The 24,602-nt window shown below is 30.8% G+C and overlaps 1 protein-coding gene across 6 annotated transcripts in view; it reads left to right on the forward strand.

The window, feature by feature from the left end:
- Fmr1 (synaptic functional regulator FMR1) overlaps nucleotides 1-24,602 on the forward strand; it is a 95,086-nt gene that overhangs the window by 7,239 nt on the left and 63,245 nt on the right. For 5 of the 6 annotated variants that reach the window (XM_075353883.1, XM_075353884.1, XM_075353880.1 and 2 more), the window contains exons 2-3: nucleotides 20,650-20,702; nucleotides 22,521-22,683. In XM_075353883.1, coding sequence (XP_075209998.1) covers nucleotides 20,650-20,702; nucleotides 22,521-22,683 — 216 coding nt within the window. The remainder of the gene's footprint in view (nucleotides 1-20,649; nucleotides 20,703-22,520; nucleotides 22,684-24,602) is intronic. The other variant, XM_075353881.1, reaches the window with a different exon arrangement.

The raw sequence follows: 24,602 nt of genomic DNA on the forward strand, positions 1-24,602 counted from the left end.
CATTGAAAAGTGAAAAAAAAAGAAAAATACAATATTTATGAAAATAAAAATATAAGATTGTTTTGTAAACATTTTAAAGAAAGTAGTATTAATTTTATTTATTTATTATTAACAGAGAAATGTAAAATAACATTTTTTTCTGAATTCAATTATCCTACTAAATCTTTGGTTATATTTTTAACTTTTTAAAATTCTTGCCTGATTATTCACCAATTTTCAAATTGTAAAAAGATTTATTTTGTCACTTTTTTGGTTATATATATTTTTTTTGTTTAATCTCATGAATGAAATTTATAAAAAATACATTTTAATAATAGCAATTATTTATATTTAATAATGCGTAACAGTGAATTTTAACATGTTACATTGTTTTTTGGTTTTTTTTTCATTAATTTGTAAAACGAAAATGTGTATATATTTTAACTCTGGAAGGCTATTAGAAGAATAAATCTCTTAACTTTTCTGTTTTAGCATTGTATTGGAGTATTATATTGGCACCAATGGGTTAATATTAACTTAACCGTTAACTTTCTTAAGTATGAATTCTTATATTACTCATAAGCTGTTGAATTAAGAATTATTCAATTGTAATACTGACTTTTTACTTCCTTGTACTAAATAAAGGAATTATTGTGATCTCAAAAAATGTCGGTTTTCAGATTTCAACAGAAGTACACATTTTGATCATCCCTGAATCCATTTTGACTAGGTTTGGCATGATGTCTATATATATATATATATATATATATATATATATATATATATATATATATATATACACCTATGTATGTATGTATCATAACTCAAAAACAATTAGTCATAGGATGTTGAAATTTGGATTTCGGACTTGTAACAACTAGCTGTGCACCTACCCTCCCCTTTTGATTGCAATTATCTGTACCAAAAGTGTCCAAAAAATCTGTATATGAACTTTTTCTTAACTGCAGTAATTGGTCTTCATTAAGAACTTTTCAATGATATTTATAAAATATGGTACATATTTTCATTGGTTCCTGAGGTACAGCCGTATAAAATTTTAATTAATGAAATATTTGGATCTTACAAGGGAAGACTTACATCGGTTCAAATCAGACTTCGCCCTTTTTTTTACTTTTTTTTAAATATATTGATTTATTAATAATTATTAACCTGTAATTGTAAAAAAATGTGTCCAATAATTAATAATTCAATAATAATAATAAAAATATATAAAATCAAATGTTATATTGGTGAAATAGAAATTTATGTACTTTTTTTAAGTGTGTATGTGTAATAGATTTGGTGAAACATCTAATTATTTAATATTAATTGAAAATTATAATTTAGAATCTTATTATTTTTGAACTTTCTAGATTAATTTTTGCTTAATTTTATGTAATTATTATGGAATTTCTGTTTAATTTTACCTACATTAAAATTAACTACTGAGCGACTGAAAAATGACCCTCACAAGAACTGAGGCATACATGCCCGATTTTTAATAAATTGGCAAAAATTCTTATCAGAGGAGTCTCCTCTGATATTGTCGGACAATTTTCTCCCTAAGTTGGAGTTGATCATCGTTTAGTTTATTTGTTTTTTGTTGCCAATTATTTAATTCGTGGTTTGATATAATTCTGATCTTAATTTGTATACCACATTCTCTAGTTTTCAAATTTTCTCTGTTGATATTCATCATCCTGTTTTTAATGTTTTTATTCTTTCTTTGTAACATTTTCTTCCTGTTTATTTTGTTGGGATTTGCAAAATTTTCTTCCTTTTTATTCTTTCTTTGGTTTTAACATTTTCTGATCTAGTAATAAAGGGACATATATACACTATCCTAATATTTCATGTAAGATTGTTGAATTGATAATTGTATAAATATTTGTTGTTAATAGAAACTAATATTTCAGCAATTGTGTAATTGTCCAGTTTATTAAAGAATTGGAGGGTTGTATCTCACTTTCAAATGAAATAAGTTTAAATGAAGTGCAGCAAAAAATTATACGTAATTTAATGGGTGTACAAGGAAGGGATGTGGTATCACATCTGATTTTTTTTATAGTAATAAATAAATTATAACTTCTTTAGACCCTTAAAAATGTTTATAGAAATATTTCATTGATTTCAGGAAACGGAATTGATGTTTTTAGTAGATTTTTGGAAATTTCAAATTAAATAGTTGTAAAGTGAGGTTTTTATAAAGTTGTGTAAAAATTAAAACTTCAATGTTTCATCAGTACATTTTTTTATGAAACATTATTGAATGTTTCAATTTATTAATCTAATTTTTAAGTTGTCTGACATTTTTATATACTTTTATTTAACTCACCCTTTTCATCTGTCATTCTGTTTGTTAAAACAGAATGCAGTTGGCAGTAGAATGATCAAAACTTTGGTGTTATTTTTAACCTTTAAAGCTAGTGAACTCAAAATTTGGTTACATATTCTTGCAATGTAGTTATTCACAGATAAATTGTTTTCAATAGAAAATTCTTAGTTTCAAAAACGTATGATTTCAAATTTATGTATTTAAATTTGGCTGGGAGGGAGAGAGTGATGGTTGTGAATTCAATTACGTATGAAATTACTTTCTTTACAGGCATCATCTAGTTGAAAAAAGAGATGAAGTAATTTTCTTTCCAATATTTGAATGATAAAAGTTTGAGGTGTCAAATTACTTAATCTATGCCAAAAGTACAACCCATCTTAATAAATGTAATGCATGTTTTAAATTAGGATTATTTATGTAAAATATGCCTGCTTAGATTTAGATGTATATGTTCATTTCTCCATTTTCCTGTTGTTCTTTTTTTCCCGAGCAATGATAACACGTAATGTTACTCGCTCCGAAATAAAAAATGTTCATACAGTAAACTCAAAAAATCTTAATTTTGGCAGAATGTTCTTAAATTTACCAAATGGAAACAGTTTGATTCATTGGAACAATTGAATCGTCAAGCAATATTATTCTGGAATTATTTTCAGAATTACTCTGTTGGATTAGTGTACATAAAATCAACTTTTTCGTATGAATATGTAATTAATAATTATTTATATTTTATCATTAAGGGCACCCCATCCTTTTATTGTTCATGAAAGAAATTGTAAATTAATATTACAAAGAAAATTAATTACTCAAAACATTCTTTCTATTAGCATAACTTAATTTTGTAAAGAGAATTAATTTAAAATTAATATTTACTATTATCTTTTCTGTTAAGACCGCTATAGTTTCTATTTTTAGTACTGCTTACTTTTTTCATCTTCATTCTTTTATCTCTTGTTGATGCGTTTCGGGACCAGTCCATTGCCAATAAAGAAAATAATTGAATATTTTGTTTCTATTAAATTTAAATATTATTTCTCTCTTTTTAGTGAATTCATTACTTTATATATTTTTAAATGAAGGCTATTTATTTATTTTTTCATTTGTATTTGCAGAAAATTTCTCTACTTGTGTTTGCAGTATGGTATCCTCTGTTTCTTGATCAGTGATTTGCTGTTATTGTTCAAAATAATGATATCTGTACTTATTTTACTATCAGGAATTTTTTTTACCAATTTTGTGATACTGGTACTTTCTTTTCAGTAATTTGTATTTTCCGTCCATATTCTATCAAACAAATTGTTGCTCTGTACTTTGAGAGTAGCAACTAGTATCAAGATTGAGCATCTCGTAAATTATCTATTGCAAATCCATCAATTTTTAATTTCAGGGATATTTTTTCTTTTGTAATAAAAATGGAAAATATATTTTGGTCCTCAGTTGCAATCCGGTGCGAAGAATTTCATTTTAATATTGTCACTTGCAAAGTTTTGTAGATGTGTTGGGCCATTATTAATAGATAAAATTGCATTTCTAGGTGTATCTTTACTAGCCAAAATTTGTTCACCTGTTTTAATGTCTTATAAAATAATTTTTCAAATAAATACATATTCCATCCCGTGGTTTGTGTAATACACTGGTTATGGATTTTTTAATGCTGTAAGGTTTTTGGATTTATCAATATACATTGAAAATGAAGTGTTTATTGAAGCATTATGGCCTTTGGATTGCTTGGCATTTCTGCCACCACCCCATTCAGTCGCCTTAAGGTATAAGACTGAATGTCTGTGCCACGAACAGCTACTTAGCCTCAAAACAGTTAAGCGACCAATGTCCTAACTAGCTCCTAGAGCTAACCTAAAAACGTGAGTGGAATAAGTGTGGTACCATACACCACTCGTTTACTTGTCCCACCGCCCACTTGTCATATTCACTAAAATGGGTACGCGCATTCCATCAAATACTAAAACATGTATTACTATCAATAATAAAATTTATCTCATCAAAGACAACAATTCGCTGTCACGTCTAGGCCACTGAATTTCAGTAAGCACTTGTCCACCATTAAAGCGCTTGGAGGCTTAATTTGGCTCATATCCAGCCATATCTCTTGGTTAGGTTCCTACAGCAGTGTGGTAGGAGTCTTTTCCCATAGGTAAACTATTGATGTCAGTAGAACAAAGCAACCGCATCAAGGAACTCCCACCGTGTGGGGCAGCTTTCGCCATATTGACTCGCTGCTTGTGAGTGGCCAATTTTCCCCTTGACCTCTTAAGATCCAGGGTGGCCTGAGTTCTGGAACCCCCAATAGCTAGACAGTCAAACATCATGTGTTCGTTTGAGTGCACCTCCCCGCAGACGCACAGCTCATCAGCTGCCAGGTGGAACCGAAACAAATATTGGTTTAAATTTACATGGTAAAAGCATTATGGCTTGCCAATACTGTTATTCTGTTTTTGAATGTTTTATGTTAAGTGGAGCAGATTTTCCCCCCTTTTTCATCAAGAGATTTCTTGCGTAGCAGTTTAAAATTTAGTCCTATTCAGTTCATATTAAAAAAAGTTGTTCTCTCTTAAAATCTTATATGATTTCTTTAAATTGAGTTTTGAGAAGCAGTATTTCATCGACTGATAATTCTGAGATGTGTGGTTAATTGAAACCCAACCACCAAAGAACACCGGTATCCACGATCTAGTATTCAAATCCGTGTAAACATAACCGACTATGCTAGGACTTGAACACTGGAACTGTCAACTTCCAAATCGGCTGATTTGGGAAGACTTGGTCAACCCAGTGGGTCGTTATTTATCTATCTATCATTAAAATAACTTGCCGCCACCCCAGTCTCTTTCATTGTGGAAATTAATTTTAAATGTTGCAATAATATATTGCTGGCCAGAATATGACATTGTTAACTTGTTGTGACATCTTATATCATCTAATGCTCACACTCAATTGCAGAGCAATCCTCTGGTTTTTTAAAATTTTTAATTAAATAATTATTTTGAATTGTGTAAAAAAAAATTTCAATCCCAATTAGAACCCGGTTTTGTCTTTTTTTAATTTGATATTAGGTGTTGACAAAATTATTCAATCCTGAATAAGCATTTAGTATTATTTGATTACCTATCAGATGCCTTTCTAAAGTTCTGACTATGCCACATTTGCCTGGGAAATGATAATACATGAATTTATTCGATGAAGTGATAGTAATATAACCACTTGTTATTAGCTGTTCATTTATCTTCATTCACTGCATATATATTAAATATAAAATCTTAAGAAATAGTTCGGCAATCAAAGGTGTTTATAATGTAGATATTAGAACAAAAATGAAAATTTGCAGTTTAAACTCAAACACTCGAATTAAAACTTTCTACTTTCTTAATAAACCCCCCTCAAAGATCTTATTTTATGACCTTTGTCTTATGGTGAATGGAATGGCTCTACCTATGTAAATAAATAGATAAGTGATTTTTGAGATTAAAATTTATGTGTACACACAGATATGTAATGTTGAACTCCTTCTGTAAAAACAATTGTTTTGTTTAAGAAATATATGAGATAAGGATGTTAAAACAAAATATGTTATTTCTAATCAAATCATTTTGCAATGACTAATTGTTTATGTATTTAGTTATAGTGTTACTTAGAGTTCTTTATTTTTTAAAATACCTCCACACTTATATAAAAACATCAAAAATTAAAAAAATGTTTGATGGTATGAAACAATGCATTCTGTTATCCTTATTTCTGAGGTGTTACTAAGGCATTGAGGTAATACCCTCATTTTCCCTGGAATTGAATTAATATCCTTTTTTCCCTGGCATTGAGATAATACCCTTTTTTCCTTGACGAGTGGGAAAAAACTGTCAGCATCAATAAAACTCCTCTTGCTTTTTATCTGTAAATGTGCTGCTGAAGTTTGGTCAGTTTTAAAAGGTTTTATATATTATTTCTGTTATACCGTTGCAGTATCATCACCCCAGATGTTTGCATTTATTTCAGCTTGTGTATTTCTGAGTTTAAAGCAAGAATTAACTATTGATTACTTAAATGCTTTAAATTTGCAGTGGTTATGAAGTAAAGTTCTTAGACCAAAGACAAGGAAAAGGTTCTTTTCCTTGTTATTTATCTTGGGTTAGTATCTTGGGTAGTTTATCATCATCATTATTATTATTATTAAAGAACAAAAAAAAAATCATTAATTTAACAAATTCTTGTAGTAAGAAGACAATAATATTACTTTTAAGTAGCAGTGGGCGTAGCCACTTATATAGCTCTCAATTTTATGAATAAAGATTTTTTTTAACTGTCTGTAAAGGAATTATAGATTAAAAAAAAAAACAGTAAATAGTTTTATGCTGGATTGTAAAAAATTAATTTGAATTGGGATCAGATGGTATAGCTTATTTCACAGCTTAATAAAGAATAAAAATGTTGTAGTGTAAAAATTTTATCTGATTTTTAAATTAAGACTAATTTATTTCCAAAAACTAAAGTTTTATTAAAATAGTCATGTAATAAATAATGAGTTCCATAGAAATTTAAACAGAAGGCGGCTGTAATAACATGTTATCATAGGTAGAATTGAATATAAGTAGGCGTTTGTTCTGGTAGTCTTATAATATCCATTTATTCCCTTCATACTTCCTGTATAGGTCTTAAAGTTTTGAATAAAACGTGGTTTTAAAATTGTTTCAATAATTATAATTGTAAAAAAATGAAAAGCTTTTTTTTCCCAAATATGTATGAGTTAAAAGGAAAAACAATTTTTTTTGGGGAGGGTAAATTGTGGCTTTCCTATTAATAACTTAATTCATTGGTTTAACTATTTTGGAATGCACAGATTAAGTTATTTTTGTTTAAGTTTAACCAAATTTGATGAGATATTTTATTGTATGATTTTTCGTTTTCTTGAAACAGTTAGCAAAATAATAGTTGATGCATTTATCAACTATAAAATGTCAATATTGAAAAAATTACTTAGCTTTCTCCATAATAATTTGATTGTGATTTGTAATTGATAAAAGAAAAAAAAAATCTAATCATTTTATTGTAGCAGTAATAATAACAATAGTAATTTGGTTTGCTTAATAGGAATAAATATATATCAGTAATTGATTTTCTTATGTAATTATATTAATATAAAGTTTTATCATAACTATTTGTATAAAGTTTTATTAATTATTTTCTCTTATCTTTAATTTCCATGTTCTATTTTAATTGGTTTTTTAATGATAACTGCTGCATTATTAAGAAATCAGCACAGTCCTGAAAATTTGAATCCTGAGAATAGGCATTATTTAGAAATATTAATTTTATCTATATATATATATATATAAAAATCAATGTTTGTTTGTCTGTCTGTTCTAACTTAACTCGAGATCTACGGGACAGATTTGTCTAAAATTTTGCACACCTACACTTTGAAGCCCTGCAGTTAACATAGGCTAATTTTTTTGGACCTCCGACATAACGGTTGCGAGTTATCGGCGTTAAAGTTACTTTTTCCCATTTCGACAACATTGGATTCATTTGTTCGCGTGCTTTAAATGTTAAATTTTATGTGATTTGAGTTAGTTTTTTCAATTCTCTGCAGATTTGAGTTCCAATTTTGATGACACTTAACGATTGTGAAAAGTAGCAAAGTACTCTTTTTGTAGATTCTTTATATTGCTGGTAGGAGATTTAAATCAGAGGTGGCAGAGAAATTAGGTTTTTACAATTCCCGAGTCGTATGAAATTATTTTTAACGTAGGCTATATATTTTTTTTATGCGATTTGGCGACGTGTAAAGTTAATTTTTTTACAATTTTTACATTATTGCATTTATTTGTTCGTATGCTTGAAAAGTTTAATGAATAGTTTTATGCAGTATTCAGTTTCTACACAATTATCCAAATTAAGACATTTTCTCTACTCAAGTTCTCATTAGGTCTTCTTAAATTTATCTCCAATACTTTGTTTTTCTGGATATTTTAGCTTATCTGTCAATTAGAGTAATGTGCGATTTTATTAATACACATGTGGATTTACAACCTTATACAATTTTTTTAATGTTGACTTCTACCTTTTTAATATGTTTTAGCTCTTTTCTTTTACTTTATCAAATTTTCTATTACTATTTTTGAATAAATATTCGTTAAATGTACAATGTACAGGGAAAATAAAACTAAATTTTACAACAAAATTTAAAACACTTTAATTCTTCCTTAAGGCTTATTTAATTTTCAAAATGACTGAGACTGATTTCCAAGAAAAATGTAATTTTTAGCTAACATTATTTTTCGACATTGAATTGATTAATTCTGAAAAGGGGTGAAGTTTAAACGTACAGTTATTCCTAAGTTTCATTTCATTTAGCGCACATGCATATGTAATTTTTTCTAAAAACATTAAGCTCTTAACTTTGAGTAAAGTTGATAATGTCAAAAATTTTCCAGTTGATAAAAGAACTTTGGAAACCCTGGAAAACCAAAGCGCCGAGCGGCTAGTAACAAATAAAATAAAATTCTCATTTATGCTTTTGTAGTAAAATATTTTGGTTTAACATGGTTTGAAAATGATTAACATTCAGGTTATTAAACCGTTTTTTGAACAAGCAATTATTAAGAGCTTCAAAAAAATAATAAAAACTTGGAAGTTGTGAAGACATTTAAAAGTTTCCAAAAATAAAACTCCAGGTTTCAGAGTCTGTACTCTACACAGAAATGTTTGAGGGATGGCTAGAATGCAATGCACATTCGCTCACAGTTTGTAAATGAAAAGAGATAGTCACATGATACAAATATTAAATAAATGTGCATTTTATTTGTAATAAAAAATACATTTATTTTTCCTTGCAGTTAACAGTTTTCCCCTGTCATCAACATTTTTCTCTGAATATTTTTCTCATTTTGTCAATGAAGGATCTCTTTTTTATCCATTACTATTATACTCTTTTTTATCCATTTTATTCATCTCTTTTTATCCATTACTTCATTGCATCCTTCAGTTAATCGTTCATAGTGAAATGAATACCTTTATATTCCTCTGTTTGCAGAAAGAAGAAAAAATCACAGGCACCAAATTTGTGAGTATAGGGGATGTAGAATAGGTTCAGATTTCAACTTTAAATCGAGACTATGTGTGTGGTTGAGGATTATCGTGTTGCACAGAATTATCGGCTCTACGGATTACCAAATATGACAGATCCGCTTCGTTTTAGTGGTTCTCATCAGTCAGAGCAACTGGTTGACCAGTGTGGGGTTCTCATCCTCAATATTCACTCTACCAGCTTCTAATGCTTAAAATTTTATTGCCTACCTACCCCCACACAGTATTTTGATCAACAGATTCATCACCATAAATGGTATTTAAACGACAATGAATGTCACTAATCTTCACTTTTTGCGCAGTTAAAAATTTAATCAATCGACACATTGTCAAGTGTGTACTGACTTCACAACAGTGGTTGCCGACAGAAAATGAGAACGTGAGAGTGTAGGTCAGTGAGTTTTGAAATGTTTGTAAAGAGGAATTTTAATCTCCCATTACATTCCAGTGTGTGTTGCATTTCAGTCACTCCTTATACATTTGTAGAATTGTTGAAATGTGGAAATGCCTCTTATCTTCATTCTGTTTCTGTAACATTCATAAGACAGTCACCAAATTATCAGGATCATTACATCTACCAACACATACAAACCATATGGTACTTAATGACTGGCGTGTGTAGTACAACCGTGTATTTAATTTATTTGTCCTTGCCAAATGGGCTGAAGATGAATATCTCTACCTCAATTTTGATATGAAGCCATTTAAGACCAGTGGTCTGGAAACTCAGGAGTATCCTCTATCTGGACTTATTTTGAATGTCTATTGACTGCCCTTAGCTGGCAAATGAAGTCTTCTCTAATTTTCCTCATAGTCAACATCATCTAGTCGCTGTACAGTTAGAAACAAACTCTTCTTTTCAACAGGAATAGAGCTGGTTACAAGCTAGTGAAAAATTCTATCAAAGCTTCCTTGAAAGTGACAGCCAAGAAAATGTAGACAAGCATCTTTGCGACATGATTGGGAAAGTGGATGAAAACTGTACAACTAGTAGACATCTAGTAGGAAAGCATGGCCACATCCAAGAAAACTAGAAAGTGGAAACCCAAAGTACTAGGAGTTGTAAAGGCCAAGTTCAGTTACATTATGTGTTGTAGCAACTTGTAAGAGGAAGTTACGATACACAACACTAGCAATTTGCAAACTCAAATAGGAATTCAAAACCCCTGTGTTAGGTAGTGCTACAAGAAAGAGAGCATCTTTATCCTTTCATTAATAAGTAAATCTCAAGAACCTCATGGAATCCACCCAAAATTTTTCATGCGTTGTCAAGTTTACAAGAATTTTGTGGATCTGTTTTTCACCTTTTATAGTCTGGAAACATCCTCATTCCATTAATCCAATCAAGGAATATAATTATACTGAAGACTGATAAAAAGCCTCTGAAAGATCCAGAAAGCCACCTCTGATTTCTTTGCTGTCTACTTCTTTTGAAATTAATTTGAAGACTTTTCCTTTTCAGTAGACCTGAGTCCAGAAAAACATAATATGATATGATGAGTATATATTCATCAAACAAGGAGACTTTCAGCCAATTTATACCTGTGTGACTCATGACTAACTGAAGGATGATTCAAAAAAATAACTTGGAAGTCGGCAGTTATTACTCAAGTGTGATGTATGATGTAGACTGGTGTCAAGGTATAATTTTCAAAGTTATTCTACTGTACATTGTAAAGCCATTGCCAGACTGATAAGCAGAACGCTACATAATGGAAAGTTCCGAGTTAGGGGAATAAAATCAGCAGGTTGGAAAAGCGAAATGTTGGGCTACTTACTGACCCCGATTGTTAGATTTGTATATTGCTGTCATGTCAGAAATGCATCTAGGAGGTTTGGTTTTAGTTATATTTGGGTAATCGGTATAAGAATATAATGCGAAGATTCAGAAGAAATTTATCTGCTGACTTAGCTATCATTGAAGAAATTTCCATGGATGGTCTTTCTTTTTTGCTGTTTAGTCTCCGGTAACTACCGTGTAGATAATACTTCAGAGGATGATATGTATGAGTGTAAATGAAGTGTAGTCTTGTACATACTCAGTTCGACTATTCCTGAGATGTGTGGTTAATTGAAATCCAACCACCAAAGAACACCGGTATCCACGATCTAGTATTCAAATTCGTGTAAAAATAATTGGCTTTACTAGGACTCGCTGGAACTCTCGGCTTCCAAATCAGCTGATTTGGGAAATAAATCAGCGTATAGGATAAACGGGACATAAATGTCCCGTTTATCCTATATAAACTGTAATGTGTTATGTAGCCTGTAATAAATAAGCCAAAGAAGATTTTTAAAAGCCTGTATGGATAAAGTGTTCTTGTTCACAGTTAAATTTTAAATATCAAGGTGTTACACTCTACCGCAGGGAGCAAAGAATCTTTTCTTTTGAAGAACACATAAAAAAAATCTAAGAAACTGATAATTAGAAATAAATTTCATTCAGAAACTACGTGGCTCAAGCATAATCGGCTTCAATACTTCAATGGTTTGTTTCTCTGCTGCATGGGTTTGGATAATCAAACCGTGTATTAAAAAATAGGACATTTAGTTTTGTAATACTATGAAAATCCCCCACCTCACTTTTGAAAAACTAATACTTTCTGTTTAGAGAATGTAAGGTTTGGGAAGTTAGCACCTAGCAATTCACTTCGATATAACTCAGGCAGAATCGTTATATAAATATAATAGCTATATTTTTTTTAATAACAATTTGATTCCTTATTTCCATTTTATTTAATTACTTTTTTGATGTAAAGCTTTTTTTTAATTGTAGTTTGTTTTAAAAGGTGTGTATGAATGAAATTTTATGCTTCTTGGACGGGTGTTGGCTGAATACAAAGGTGGGAATAATGAAATTTTAAAACTGCAATGGGGCTAGTGGTAATTCTGTTTCAGCTTTTCATATTAGAAGTATTAATAATTTACCTTATTCAGAGTTAAAATGTTACATTATACTGACTCATGCACTCTATGTTACTAGCAGCTTTAAAGTGAAATAGATATTTCTGTTTTTGGATTGTCTTAAGAAAGAAAAAAATTGCATAAATTTTTCCACTATACTGGCACAAGCATAATTAATTATCTATCATTAAAGAGCGGTTCAAACATATATTCTTACAGTTAAACTCTCGGGTGAGAAGTTCTGAAAAGATTTTTTTAGTTTTAATAATTAAAGGAATCTTTGTAGCCAGTCTTTTTTTCACACATGTTTAATGTAAAGTTTAGAATATTAATTTTTTCATTAATATTAGAAGAAGGGAATGTAAAATGGAACAAAAATATTAAGATTACTTACGAAAGAAGTCAATGATCTAAAATGTACTTTCATTGCTCTTGCTCTATTTCCCCTCATCGTAATATAGCATTGTCTGGCATAGTCCCAACATTATCCTAACACAATAGTTTCTATTCAAGTTCTTTAATGCCTGTTAAAATTTTAGATTTTTTTAAAGTAAATTTTCATTCTAAATCCAAAGTGAAATCTTTGAATTAGTAATTTTGAATTATCTTTAATAAAAATAGACATCGGTGTTATTGTTGGCTCTTATGTGTAATTCTATATTTAATTATTGAAATAAAAAATTATTCTTTACCATTCATGCATGTCTGTAAATAAAAAATAGTTCTGACAAACCTAACTAACAATTTGTAAATTGTGATTTTTATTATCTGTGTACTGTTGGAGTACTTAATAGCATACGTAATTGGAAAAAATACCATATAGGCATTGATTCTGGTTTTAATGTATATTATTTATCTGAAACTGGGGATTACTTGGATTTGAGTAATAGTAAGAAGGTACCCATCTTAAGACATCTTTTTTGATTACTGCAACTTAGAATTTTAAGATCGGTGTATATTGAGTTTTTAGGCTTTGCTTCCTTGATTGTTGTGATTATAAATAACAATATCTCCTGGTTATACATCACTTTGAAATATAATAGATTTGGATTCTATGTGTAATATCTTTTTCATGAAAATTTATTTATTTAATTTTTTTTCTCAAGTAAATGCTCTTCATTGTTTTAAAATCGTTAAGTTTTAATATGACTTCCATTACAACTTAAAAAGTTTTTATGTGTGGATGATTGCTGGCAATTTGTTTTGTACAATTATTTTTTCATGTACTTTCTGTTGCGTTTGTATATAATCATCTATTAAAAAATGAATTCTACAATGGCTTCATTTGTATAGATTTATACAGGATCTGGGGGGGATCTTCTTTGTTTTTAAGGCCAAAGGGAGCCCAAGTGCTCTCTAACCATGTACATTTAAACTAATATTTATTTCGGTTCCACCAGGCAGCTGATGAGCTGTGCATCTGCAGGGAGGTCCAATCGAAGAAACACATCATGTTCGACTGCCCAGCTCTGGGGGGGAGGGGCAGAACTCAGGTCACCCTGGAACTTAGAGGTCAAGGGGAAAATTGACCGCTCACAAGCAGCAAGTTAATGTGGCAAGAACTGCATTGTTGGACCGTGTGGGAGTTCCTTGATCCGGTTGCTTTGTTCAATTGACATCGCTAGTTTACCTAAGGGAAAAGACTCCTACTGCGCTGCTGTAGGACGCTAACTGAGAGATATGGTGGGGTACTAGCTAGATTAAGACTCCAAGTACTTTAATGATGTTCAGGTACTTGCCGGCATTCAGATATTTGGTAACAAATTACTGTCTTTGATGAGATAAATTTAATTATCGATAGTCATACATGTTTTAGTAGTTGATGGGGCACTTACCCGTATGGCAAGTGGACAGTGGGACATGCAAGCGAGTGGTATATGGTACTATGCTTATTCCGCTCGTGCTTTTAGGTTAGCTTTGGGAGCTAGTTAGGACACTGGTCGCAAAACTGTTTTGAGGCTCAGTAGCCATTTGTGGTACAGACATTCGGTCTGCTTATGCAGACTTAAGTTGCATAAGCAGATGCAAGAAAGCGACCAAATGAGGTGGCGGCGGGAGAAATGCCAAGCAAACCAATGGCTTCATTTGTGTCAATCTCTCAGAAATTTAAAGATCTGTTTCTTCTTTAAAATGGCTACGTCTATTTACTTTCTTGAAGTAGGCACAATCCAAACATTTAATTCTTATGATGAGTGTGAATTACTACCTTCTAATATTGAAGCTTTTATGATTTTTTTAAACATTACATTTACTAAATAATGTTCTGATTTTGAATTGTATAGTGAAGTGAGGGAGGAAAAACGATTTAAAACTACTGGTAAAAATGCTTCAAAGTTTCTTCCCATAAAATGAAAATAATTATAATTGCGTGTTTTTTCAACAGTTGATCTTGCAATATATAAATTATTTGGTTTTGTTGAGATATATAGATTTTAAAACCGAATATCTGATCTCAACATGCCGTATTAATGTGCAGTATATAATATAACAGTCAGTTCATGGATGATCCTGGCCTCTCATTACATCCCAACTTTCAGCAGCCCTCCACCTCATATCCAGCCTTCACATTATCCAACCATCATTTTCTGTCTTCCTCTCCTTCCCTGCAGTTTTCCAGTGAATATTTTTTTTAATTGCTCCATCGTTCTTTCAACATGTTCAACCCATCTAATTCTTCTTTGCTTCACTAATTTACAACCGTGTAAGTGTAGCGTGAAGTCTTAGAATTTTTTAAATTGAACAAAAAAGTAGAATAGGCAGAAAAAATATAAATTGATTGTCTTAACAATCAAAATGCCAGAATATTTGATTTAAAAAATTATTTATGTAATAGAACAAACTTATAATTTGTACAATCAACAGTAATATCTTCAAAACACATCAATGAAAATGCAGTTACAATAATAGTATAAATACAATAATAATAGTGTTGTGTTTAATCATTACTAACAATAAAGAATATGCAACGTGTACCGATGTTCTGAAAAACAGCATGTTAGAAAAATAAACAAGTGTTGCATTTTTAACTTCATCGTATGTCTTGAAAAATTGGTGGTTGCCATTTCAGGCTAAAAAATTAGGAATTTATAAAATTAATATATAAAATAAGTAATTTATATGTTAGGTAATGTTACTCCACTGCAGGTATGCTTACAATGTTTAAAAAAAATAATAAATAAAAAAGGGAGGAAAGAAGAATGGCAGAAAAAATAAGATCGCCAGATACATGAATCGTGCGACCGTGTAGGGCCAGGGGCAGCCTTCTTGTAGAGGGCATCATGGCTTAAACCACACGCAAGAGTGGTTTGAATCTAGGTGCCTGATGAAGCATTAAGGATCCTCCAAGGTATGTGGTGAGGGTGCATTGGACGGAGGGTATGTGTGGGATGCTTACTCAGACCCTGAGTATGTAAGGGAAGGGTGGGTAGCCTTCTTTAAACCCACCGAGTTGGTCTAGTGGTTAACGCGTCTTCCCAAATTAGCTGATTTGGAAGTCGAGAATTACAGCGTTCAAGTCCTAGTAAAGCCAGTTATTTTTACACGGATTTGAATACTAGATCATGGATACCGGTGTTCTTTGGTGGTTGGGTTTTCAATTAACCACACATCTCAGGAACGGTCGAACTGAGAATGTACAAGACTACAACTTCATTTACACTCATACATATCATCCTCTGAAGAATTATCTAAACGGTAGTTACCGGAGGCCAAACAGGAAAAAGAAAGAAAAGGGTACCCTTCTTGAGGAGGAACAGGCTGGCCATCCTCAAGCGGAAGGTTTGCAGGCTCTGATGATTCAAGGGGGATCCCGATGGGTGGGGTCTGAGAGGCCCCAAGGTAGGGCGGGTTTAGTCACCTCCACGACTCATAGATGCGGCTGAGGTAACACCTTTCAGGTGAATGCCGGTCGCACTGTGTGAGTTTAAAAAAGGTTTGAAAAAAAGTATGCCTATAATATGGGTTTTGATAAATATATTTCCTATTGCATAACAGGATGTTTTGGTATATATTATAAACTAGTCCCCTTCGCAGCTTTGCCCGTGCTTTATTGTTACTTGCATTTCCTGTAGCGGTCAATCTTTTTATTTTATGTTTTTTAGTCAAGTAACCAGAAGCTGTTGCAGGCAATCACACATACGGTAACAGTGTGTTGGTTGAGCATAGCACCTTATACAAAAAATTGAAAATGGTCTTTAAATATTTATCTGGAGAGTATCTGAAAGCCCAAATCTACTGAATATCTCGTTTAGTATAGTCGGGATTGGGAAAATTTGCAATCATTGTTCACAAATGTTTACCTTTTTTCACCCCCTTACAAGGTAAATTTCAAAAATTTAGAAACTGGTTTATTCACATGAAGATTACACGCGCCAAAAATCAAGTTGACTTTTTCATTTGTTATCTAGAAACAAAAAAAATAGCAGGGTTTTAAATAAAACAAAATTCCATTTTAACTCTTGAAACTTGGAATTTCAAAAATCTAGAAATTGGTTTTTAGATATTCACTTGAAGATTACACACACACACACACACACAAAAAATCAAGCCGATATCTTTGTTTATTACCAAGAAATTATAAAAATAGTAAATTTCATTATCCCATTTTACCCCTAAACTTGGAATTTCAAAAAATTTGTTTATTAGTGTGCAGTTACACCATAAGAAAAACATGTACACAAATTTCCAGCAATTTATTTTCAGTAGGTTTTGCTTGGCGTTGATTATGAGTCGCTCTTGATATGTTGTTTTCAATTTCAATAAGGCATCTATTGAAAATATCTTGGAAGCACTTGCTGTAAGAAAGGCACATGAGAATTTAGCAGCTTGCCACCTTACTGTCCAAATGAGAAATGCAGCACTGTAACAGATATTTATTATTTACATGTTAACCGTGATCTGTTAGATTGAGATTGTGCGTGATGTATGCAAAAGTTGGTTCAACTAGGAAATATCCTAGATATATTATAAGAGCACCCAATCGCACCTCCCAACAGCACCACAGGGGTATCCTCTTTGTTGCCAGTTGATGATGATTATGATTAGTCTACTTCCCATGAGGTGCTTGCATACCTCAACACTTTAGCCTCACACGCAGCACCCATGGGAAGCCTATTGTTAAGGATAAATTTTTTAATTTATTTAATATTATTTCATTTAACATAAATCTAAGTCTATTATTATTGTAATATTCATTTAAATCATTCAGTTCAAACCTAGCTCACAGTTCACTGTTCATTAATTCAATTCATTAAAGTTTGGGCTTCAATCGGCAAATCTCCACTACTGCATACACATATATATATATATATATTTTTTTTTTTTCTTTCCCCAATCACCCTCTACCTCTTTAGTATAGATATGTAATAGTATGTACATAATTTTTTACATGTACCGTATACATTTATTTTTTGTTTATTTACATTTTTAATTCAAAATAAAATTAAGGAATACGAATTCATATTTTATTTATGGAGATAAGTGAAATCACTTAATAATACACAATATTTTCATTTTTTTTCTTCACTATTATTTCTATTTCTGAAATTGTAAAAGTTACAGAAAGCTTTAAATAGGAAACTTCATTTATGTTTTCATAACTATTAAAAATATTTTATGATATTGTTCAAATCCCCTTCTATTTTTCTAACATGATGGCCAGTTTTATTATTTGAAAAAAAAATTTTTTATTTATATTTTTTATTATTTTTTCAATAGAAAGTCATTTTAAGGCTTTTTTATTCTAGGATATTTTTACATAATGTTCTTGCATTATATAGTATGATCTACGGATGCATATCTGTACATTGAATCTAAGTATGCAGAGTAGGAAGTTTATTTTTATGATTATGTTTTAGTGGAATGGTTTATTTAAAATGTTAATTTTTTTTTACAATTATAAAATTGTTGGTGTGTTTCAATTAACAGTTTCATACTGCTTTAAACATACAGCCTGTACCTATATTGTGTATAAATCTCATTGTGTTTTTGTAAAAAAAAAAATCAATATTGACACAAATAATGGTTTATACAATCTAACACTAAATAATTACTTTTAATAAACTTAAAAAACAAATACAGGCAATTTTTTACTGCACAATTATAAGTTTATAAAATAAAATCTCTTAAAACAAAATAAAAATAAATCTCTAAAACAAAGTCTATAAAACAAAATCTCCATCTACAGAAAACAAGTCTTTTTTTTCTTTGGTTTGTAGATTTCAATGGAAATATCCATTTTGACTAGTTCTGGCGTGATGTACTTTTTTTTGAGATAGAGGAACCCCATTTACAGCTGCCAAAGAAGTGTCGGACTCTCTAACAAGTTCCTCAAGCTCTTACAGAAAATGCGTATGTATTCGTGCACACTATCGAGTAAACCTCCACCTCCTGGGAAACCGCTAATAAAGCATTACTTCAGGAGGGGGGTAAGCGCCCACACACAAATTCAGTGTCCACTAGTAAACATCATCCATACCAAACCGCTGCAAGAATACCTAAAGAGAAAAAATCAGAAAAAATAGAACACCTAAAAGGTACTAAGACGTACCGTACGCATTTGTACATTCATACAATCAAGCCAACACAAGACAAACGCACAACAATCATGAAGACATGGCCACAAGAAATAACTTATCCACCACAGCACACTCAAAAGTTAATTAAATTTCCACAATCTCACCCAGAGTACACAAACACACATTCACCGGTGTGACGCCTGTGATGTGAGCCTAACAATGTGAGTGTCGTAGCCAAATAAAATTTTAATTAATGAATTTTAATGTATCGGTTCGAATCAGATTTCATCTTTTTTTTTTAATTTAAATATATTGATTTATTAGTAATTATTAACCGTTCATTGTAAAAGAATTCTTACAATGAATAATAATTCAATAACAAAAAAAGAAATTTTTAATATCAGAAGTGATTAATGAAATAAAATTTTATGTACTTTTCATTTTTTTAAATATGTGTTTATTATGTAATTTAATAAGCATACAAGGAAGTAATTTGATGTCTATATCAGTTTATTTTTTCTTCACAATATTGCAGCGGTGTGTTCCCTTTGTCCCCACATATGCGATGAAATTTGTCTATTATTTGAATTAAATCATTGTTTATATTAATTCCATGGTTTTTTCATCAAGTTATGTAGTCCTCTATTTTGCTTGCCGATTAAATGTTGTACAGCTTATTGCTAATATCAGTAGCATGAGGAACGTGAACCCGATGACAAACCCTTAGCATAGCTCAGTCAAATAACTAAATCCAATGTCATTTGAAAGCAAGTTATTGTTTTAGTGTTTGTTTTGTTTAGTGTTGCAAATTTACTATTTTGTTAAAAATAGTAAATTTGCAACACTGTAGACTCGGATTCAAAGTAGATGCATGTGTATGTAGATGCAGATAGTGATAAGCATCCTGAGAAACAGTTGGGTTTAGGAATTAAAATCCAAGAATAAAAAAATACTAAATTGATACTTTCCCCTGGAAAATTATATTAGAATTATGAGTTAATGGTGGGAAAAATTCAGTTAGCTGTCATATTGGTTTTCATCTTTGAGAGTATGTAGTTTTGAGGACATCCCAACCCCTGTAGGGGAAAACACCCACCTTGTGGTGATTCTGGTTGCCACCCCCCATTCCTAGCCCTGATGGGCTTTAACGGGAGTCGTTTTTCGCCCTCTAACTTTTTACATGTCGTAGTAATAAGCCAGGCCTCGTGGGGTGATACCGATGTAAGTGTCTCGATGGACATTTACATTGGTGATAAAATCTTTAAAATGATGTTTTCAAAAACTGCCGACAAAAAATTTGAGGTTTTTCCTTTTTTATAAATTGGCTGCCAGCAATATTGGAAAAATGGAAGCATTTAAAAAAAAGGCAATACAAAACTTTTTAATGCTCGTGGACATCTCCACTTGATGGACATGTGCAGTTCTCCTTTTAAAGTTTTTTATTATACGATTTTTATTGTTCATTGTACACCAGGAGTATAGATTACTGTCTTACAGAAACATATTTTTAATAATGAAGGTGTGTGTGAGGGTATGTTTGTAAAGCTGTACTTGTGTATCTTAATGAAATCCTTAAAAATGACACTCCATGATGAAATCAAGTGAAGAATTTAAATCAAAGGTCAATAATGTTATATTTATTGTTACCAAACTATATTGAGAACTCGGGTTGATTGTATTGTAGTATCTGGTTCTTTTTAAATCATATGTATATAACAAATGTAAAGGTATAACTTTAATATTTTGTTAGTTTTTCATGTTGATAGAAACAATACTATCGGTTAATAATGCGACAATTTACTAATTCAATATTTGTTTCAGGCTTTTGTTACTGATGTCTTCGAAAAGGAGGTTTCAGTCGCCTTTGAGAATGAGTAAGTAAATTAATTATTTTATGTTACGAAAAAAATTAATTTCATTTTGATGAAAGTAATCTTTTTTTTTTTTTTTATCCAACCTTAACAGACCTAGCAGTTTTATATGTACATCTGCTCACACCTATCCATATATTTCAACTTCATATTTTATTGTTGAATTCATGTAAATTACACGAACTATTATTATTATGAAGCTAAGATACGCAATTTATAAACTATTTTGGCCATTGATATTTGTTGCTGTATTTCCTTGTTTCATACTTTTGTTTTAAATGTAAAGGTTTCAGTTGTTTATGATCGTTATAATATTATTTTGTCGTATAAGTTTATCTGTAAAAGTTTCAGTTGTTAATGACTGTAATAATCTGATATGGTTAAAGTTTTCTGTAGAATAAAAGAACTAAAAAAAACATGAATCAAAAGGAAGAGCTGGAGGCAGGATAATAATCTAATTCAACACTTTATCGCATCCAAAAATACGGTACGTGGTTTTTAAGCACATTGTGCTTAAACACCATATTTGGTTTAACCGAATGAACAATAAAATGTCAATACAGATAATATTTTTTAGTATTATTAGATAATCACTTAATAAAATTCTGCTTAAAAAACTATAGTTGAATGGTACTTAATTTAAATTTCTATGTACACAGAAACAAATATGTAATTAGTTTTTACTAATTATCTTTTGTTTCACCCTTTCAGCTTGTTTTTGGACATACTTTGTGTTTTTGATCAAAGAGCCCTTGCTTACAACTAAACTGCTTTCATATTCCTTCCACCGACTAAACTAGAAAAAGGAATGAACCAGGAACATTCCAATCACACGCGGAGTAAAAAAGAACTGCCTTGTACCAGCACGCTAGGGTCGGCACTGCATGAGCAACAGTACAGTCCTGCGCGTGCAGCTTTCTATGTGTGCATGCGCACTACAGCCAAACACTATGCCGCTGGAACTGTGAAACAAAAAGTTTTCATAAACTGGGAGATGGCTACTGACAGTAAGCTTAAAGATTATATATTGTACAACTATAAAGAAAAAAGGACTCATTGTATTAAATGTAGGCAGAAAGAGTTTCTTCAACTTCATAGTGATATATATTAATTAAATATATCGGCTTGAAATAAAGACACTAAACCGTGTATAAAAGCATCCCATAACAAAGAAGTCTGTATTTTGTGTACTCCCTTTTACAAAGAAATCATAATTCTAGACATATAATGACGACCTGAGTATTCATATACACAAAAATTGCCATATTTTAGCTCATTTAAACATGAAGTGTTCAAACAACAATATTTAACAGATAGATAAATTTTAATTTATTACATCTTTCAAGCAGTTCCTAATTATATACTGTGATATCTCGAAAACCTTTAATTGATAACATACTGATATAAATAAAAATAGCAATACTTGTATAAGACGCCTGGTAGAATAGCATTATATTATGGTGTAGGTTACAGTATGTAAAGTCTAATGGTGTTATTGGCAGTATTTTGTGGGATATTATTTATTTAATAATCAGTCAATGGATTAATTTAAATTTATAGATTGGACATCCCTAATATCTTTGGCTACTTCCAAAGTGACAGTGCTGTGTATTTTTGGTATTAAAATTATCGTTGGCTTTTAAAAGGATTTACCTGTAAAAGCCGATAACTATTTTAGATAACATTTTAAATTAAAAAAAAGTATTTTTACACTGTTAACTACACACTACTGTTTTATACAATAGCTAAGCTTTAATGTACTTTTGCACATACGTTTGATCTGTAGTATGTCATTTTATGTATAAATTTTTTTGTATCGAGTAGGTGGCAGCCAGAGTCAAAATTCCCATTTGAACAGGTTCGGTTACCGCCAGCTAAAGAACCTGAAGGGCAAAAGCCTGAGTTTAAAGAAAATCAGGATGTGGAAGTGTTTTCACGAGCCAATGACCAGGAGTCGTGTGGTTGGTGGAGAGCTGTTATAAAGGTCAGTTTTTGTAGTTATAGTTGATTTATATTTTTTTTATGAATATTTTATTTGTGAATATAAAGCACAGTTTTATTCTTTAGTGCTTCTTTTTCAAGCAGTGAAGTGTTATAGCTAAGTAATTTTTTAGTTGAGGTTAGGTTTTTCAGTAATCACAGAATGTGTTGTTTGTTTTTACCACAAAATATATTTAATGAATAAATAATTAACAGTAAGAAAAGATCTTTTTACTTGGGATGTGTTTGTTTTATTACTCACGTCATAAATTTTAATTGAAATAGTTCTTTCATTTCTTTATTTATGATGTAATATTAACATCAGTTATTATTGAAATAAATTCAAAACTAAAGTGCATTTCATGATTTAAAAAAAAATAATGTAAGTAAAATTAAACACCATATTTCATAATTTCATTGTGAGAAGTTGTAAAAGATGTACCATTCGGTTAGGTTTATCAAGTGACCTGATTTAGAGCTCAGTTTTTAACTGCTTTATGTTCAGATAAAGTAAGGAGGGCAAATTCTTTCTCTGTATTTGAGAAGAATAACAACCACATCTATCCCAATATCATCTGCTATTAAGCATTTGTCAGTTCCTTCGTAGAATGATGAACATAAGAAAGCAGTTGGGAAATTTTTGGAAGATTATGAAACTTCATTTATAAATGAACAAATGAATATAATTCATTATAACGCCTTAAATATTTGATATCAAACAATCATAGAATTAGTAAGCTTATGTTGAATTGTGTGGAGTGACAGATTATTGTTATGCGGAGGAAACTTGTAAGATCCATATGCGGGTGGTTGCAGACTCCTTATCTTAGGACTGTTGGGCCACGGTATTGCTTATATGTCGTCAGAAAATGTTGCCTATATATTAGCAAATAAATCTTTTGTCATTTTTCTGCACTAGTCCCTACAATCCAGAATTTCAGAAATAAATTACTTGAACTAAGTTACTTTACCAGTAGAAGAATAAAGTCTATTGAATGTTATCAGTCGTATGAAAATTATAATATGCTGTGAAACACTTAAATGTCACTGACTGTAAATGATATCATTTACCTATTTATGCAATAAACAATGTACATAAATTCGTATAACAAAGTTTATAAACAACTTATTTTACAAAGTCTTTGTGTGTTCTATTACAGTCAATTTGTATTTTTATTTGAAAATCCTTACCTACCGATTGATGTTTTTTTCCAGATGTTAGGGGTGATGAGGGTAGCTTAACTCCAGTTTTTAACATCCCCCATAGATTTTCGAAAAAATCAAAAAGTTTTTGAAATGCGTTTTTTTCTGAATCTATGCATTTTAGAGAAAGGTTTTTCAAACAAAAAATGTACAGGACATTCTCCTCTACAATTAATGTCTTTGACGTTATGCCGTATAATTTGAAATTGAAATTCTAGGTGGCGCTGAAGTTGTAAAAAAGTGTTTTTTTCGGTTTTTTCACCAGAAAAAAATTGTTTTTCGTCTGTATTGCATTTGGAAAAGTTGTTAATCTCAAAAAAACAGACAACTTTTATTTAAACAATTTTCTTGTACGTCTTACCGTTTAGCTCTGTCTACCGGAGCTGTAGCTTGTGAAAGTGTGAAAATGTTGTGAATTGGGCACATGTTCGAAACCGGTCTACTCTTTACAACTTCGTTTACAACTTCAGCACCACCTAGTATTTCAATTTCAAATTAAACGGCATAACTTCAAAGACATTAATTGTTGAGGAGAAATGTCATTTTTTGTTTGAAAAACTTTTCTCTAAAATGCATAGATTCAGATAAAAACGCATTTAAACAATTTTTGAGTTTTTCAAAAATCTGTGGGAGGGGGATGTTAAAAATCTGGAGTTCAGCTTCCCTCATCACCCCTGATGCATGGACAAAAGATCAATCGGTAGGTAAGGATTTTCAAAT

This window comes from Lycorma delicatula, chromosome 1 (genome assembly GCF_047948215.1).
Source record: "Lycorma delicatula isolate Av1 chromosome 1, ASM4794821v1, whole genome shotgun sequence".
NCBI classification, from domain to species: Eukaryota; Metazoa; Arthropoda; class Insecta; order Hemiptera; family Fulgoridae; genus Lycorma; species Lycorma delicatula.